The sequence below is a fragment of the Saccostrea cucullata genome, unplaced genomic scaffold (assembly GCF_032062105.1).
Source record: "Saccostrea cucullata isolate Sc308-1 unplaced genomic scaffold, CSIRO_AGI_Scuc_v1 ctg23245, whole genome shotgun sequence".
NCBI classification, from domain to species: Eukaryota; Metazoa; Mollusca; class Bivalvia; order Ostreida; family Ostreidae; genus Saccostrea; species Saccostrea cuccullata.
In genome coordinates, this window is record NW_026932105.1 from 740 (window position 1) to 5,142 (window position 4,403).

At 33.3% G+C, this 4,403-nt stretch overlaps 1 protein-coding gene across 1 annotated transcript; it reads left to right on the top strand.

Moving 5' to 3' along the window:
- Positions 1 to 930: 930 nt before the first annotated feature.
- Positions 931 to 4,383, top strand: LOC134234449 (mitogen-activated protein kinase kinase kinase 4-like; the record flags this gene model as incomplete). Its single annotated transcript, XM_062716506.1, has 5 exons — positions 931 to 1,088; positions 1,386 to 1,547; positions 1,929 to 2,062; positions 4,157 to 4,238; positions 4,325 to 4,383. Coding segments are annotated over exons 2-5 (428 nt in total), but the record flags the coding sequence as incomplete, so codon positions are not given.
- Positions 4,384 to 4,403: the final 20 nt, after the last annotated feature.

Here is a 4,403-nt window from a genome sequence, read left to right on the forward strand (position 1 = left end):
TGGTAGGCCGGGGCTCTAAATGATTCTGTAGTGAAAATATATTAAATCTTTGAAAATTTTCTTCTGTGCTACCCCTGGTTATTAAGCAAATGAACTACCTATAATATATTTATGATGAGCAAGGGCCCTTTCTCCAGAATTGTGAATTTCAAGGCCCTAGGGTCAGGGGAACCGGGGGAGGGGCTCTACTTATATATTTAAAATAAACTGATTGTTTGAAATTTGCTCCTCTGTATAAATCAAACATTATTTTTTTTAGCAAGGGTGCCTTTTTAAAAAATGTGCAAAGTGTGGACCTAGGGTCAGGGGTTTATGTCACAATGTTAGGGGCACTACTGATTATTGCTGAATATTATTGATTAGTTGAAATGCATTTTTGTTCCCGTACCCTGCCTATGGGTATTAAGTAACCAAACTAAGCAATTGCTAAGTGTATAAGTCTGGGAAATAAATGTTGAAAGAAAAAGTGTATAGTTATGATGAGCAATGGTGCCTCTTTCAAAATTGTGAATGCTATAGCATCTAGCTTAAAACATGAAGCAAATTCAATCACTTGAAATTGTTGCATTATGCTCAGGTGACCTATAAGGCCAATGGGCCTCTTGTTAGAATATGGGCCATAACTCAAGAACTCATTGGCCAATTATTGTCAAATTTGTCACAGGGTATCCTTGGCTAAAGGGCTACCACTTTTTTTTTAAACTAGGGTTGGGACCCTTAAACAAGGGGAGATAATCAGGAAAATAAAACCAAAGTACTGGTTGCTAAAAATCTTCTTCTCCAGAGCCACCATGCAGATTTTCACCAATTTTACATACATGTACAAGGATCAGAATATGTTTGAGATTAAGATTTGCACTGTTTATTAGGGCAAAGGGCGTGGTCTCGACCTTGCAGATATATAATACCTGATAATGTTTACCAGTTATCCAAGTATCTTTTGCATGGTTCTAATATGAATAAATTGCAATGATCGCCTCCAATCAATTATTGAAGTACATTCATGTTTTCTTTTATTTAAAAAAGTTCAAAATTGACATTGTTCCACGTCCATGTGCTTCCAACACCTCAAAATTTTACCTGTGTAGGTGAGTTAGAAATCAATGCTATTGCGCATGCATGCTTGAGTGACTTCAAAATCAAATACAGGCATAGACCAAAGGAAAAAAATATCACATTTATATATTTTAATGACAAGCAAGCACAGGCGCCAATGCATTCCCACATACAATTCCACTGAAATATGTATTTCCAAAATTTTCTCATTTTACAGTATTACTTATCGTTCTATATGATGTCTTGTTTTACCTAATTTACAGTTTATATAGAATGTACTGCAGAAGCAAGGTACATGTACTTGTATGAATCTCTTTTGTAAATTTTAGGGGTCTGCAATGGAGCTTCAAGAAAGAGTTGTTCAAGCCATAAAGCAAGTGGATGACAAGTTTTACTGTGAAGACATGGCAAATTTTGACGACAATGAGAGAAACCATCTCCTTAACTTATACAGAGAAACAATGCTGAAAGGATATAATTTTGGATTTGAAGTAAAGTCTCATATAGTCTTATCACAGACACTTCTCTATGAAAGCAGGATAATAAAGAGAGTAATTCATGCAAACCTTGTAAAATTTTATGTAAATATTCAACTATTTAGCATTTTTTGTAAGTCCCAGTATTATGTTGTAATAAGCTGTATTGCAGAGAAAAGGGAACAAAGTTTTAAAAAGTTAAAATCTTGGCTTTACCTTAGCCTTTTGTTTGTTTTAAAACATCCTGTCAATAAGTGTCCAAGACTGTCTTATTTAGGTGCTGCTGAATTTTATCTATGCTTAATAGGGCATTTCAAACCATAGGTACCAACAATTGATAAGTCGTCAAAAGATAATCATTATTGCAACTGAATATTTTTAAATTTTTAACTACAGTATCTTAGAGAAGTAACAAGACTTGTAACTGGAGAAACTAAGCAAAAACTCAGCAAAAGACTTGTTAATTTTGCCAAAGAGTGGATGGCATTTGTAACTGAAAAATGTGAAAAGGGAAGAGGTATGCGCCCAAAGTAAGTATCCGAAATTTGGAAGGTTTCACATAAATATAGCCCAAGTTGCGAAGATTAATATTGTCATAGGTAAATTGTTCAAAGCATCACCCTTATGGGTGAAGAGTATGCCCTCATTGACTTAAGGATACATGTATCTAAAATGGAGTTTGAAAAATAACCATAGATAAATACACCTTATTTCTTTGAGAATTCAGTGACATTTTTATAAGCATTTCAATTATTCAATTGCTGGGACTACTTTCAATCAATTTTAAAACCTATATATTTTGCACACCATATTAAGGAAATTAAGGCAGTCAGTTGGCGCATTTTAGGACTTCATTTCTTGCTGACTCAAAAGAACGTTATGATGAAATTCTTTATAAATTTTGCAGGCATTCATTGTCAAAATGATCAGCTAATGCATCATGGGGCTGTAAAGTGTGTCAACAAAAAGTAGGTCACTATGAAAAAACTTGTAGTGACTATTTGATTTTTGCAGGTTTAATATTTGTTTCAATTTATGCCATATTGATTCTGAATAACAACTGTAACTTGTCTATTAAAACCATGGCCAAAAAATAGTGATTATGTCATGCAGGGATTATTTTTCCCTTTACAGCAATGGCTACTGACAGTCATAAAATATTCTTTAAAAGTATTACAATTATTTATTTGAAAGACTGAAATGGGTGTTTACCAGTTATTTTATCATCACAACCACTGGGTTATGTTCACATACATTTGATACAACCTACCGTCCTTTATTAGACGGGGTTGGCCTGGCAGCCAGTCGGGTGTTTTTTTTTCATATCACAGTTTCACGAGGTCCAGAATCATCAAACCAAGTCAGCTAATCATGTAATAGAAAAATTAATCTCTTATTGGGTGACAAGAAAGCTATTGCTATGGACTCCTAATCTTGGCCATGCATCTTTTTAAAGTTTTACTGCAGAAGTTGACTTTAGTTGATTTATCCAGAAAATAAAGCTTTTTCATCTAAAGTATGAATGGTTCTTTTTTTTGTCTTTGCCTGTTCTCTGGCCCCAAGACCATAGACTGAGAACAGACTTAATTTAAGTCAAAATTTCAAACCAGTATAACTTTTGAATAATTTGATAATCAGTCAAAATTTTGATCATATGTTTGAATTTACCTGTTATACAGAACTGCAAATTTTCAAGCAAATACATACAATAAAACTGAAGATATCAAAAATCAAAATTTTGACTTGACTTTAACAAGTTCTCAGTTTATGGTGTTGGGACCTGATTTTACAACAAAGAGAATATTATTAATTTGTTGTTAACTAGACAGCATGTCATGTAGAGATATTTTGTGAACGTATTTGAAAAAGTGAAGAGATTGACCTGGGATTTTCTTTCTGGTCCTGTATCAAATTCAAGGATAGTTTGGGTTCACAACATGAAAAAGGTTAACCAGTTAAACCTCCACAAAAGTAATCTAATACTGTAAACGTGGAAATTTTGACGATGTGCTAATTTTGACTATATTGACGATTTTTCTTTTCTCGTCAAAATTTACACTCGTCAAACTTCACATCATATATATAGCGTCTCAACAGACATTGACCGCTGTCAGTGTCATTACCGCTTTATTTTCTCGGCTTTCCCTATTAAAACTAGATCAAAGTTACTGTTAATTTCCCTTGTAATTAGTTATGAAAACATAGTGATATATAAACAATTTTTTTCAAAGTATTGAATCTATCAAATACCGCATGTGTAATATAACGTAATTATCATGCGGTGCTTGACCTAGTTTGTCACCTCAGGCAATTGACCACTTGTAATGAAAACAAAATACATGAAGACAATTTATTTAATCAAATCTTACACACTTAGATAGTTTGTACAATCTTACACACCGTAGATGGTCTTTACAAAAATTAATTTTTAGTGATTCTGACGCCACCTTTGTATCCCGATTTATACCTCTTGGTTTAAATATTTCGTCAAAATTAACACTCGTCAATTTTCGTAAACAAAAAATCATCAATTTTTCAACTCGTCAATATAACCACGTTTACAGTACATGTATTAAATAACTTCATTTATTTAGTCTCAGCAGTAAAAAAAATTCTCTTTTAAGATGGGCTAGTCAAGGACTGGATTTTCTTATTGTTGCATGTGATTCCAAAGTTCTTGCCTGTCTGACTGATGAAGAATATCAGGCAAGTTTTAGCACCAAATGCAAAATTTAGTTTTCACAATATCAGTTTTTGGATTCAATATAATATGCTTCTTAATTATAAATCAGGAGCTGAAGAAAAGCATCAACAGCTGTATCAGCCATGTGATAGGGTCAGCAATTTCAAAGTCAGCCCCACCCACAGTCA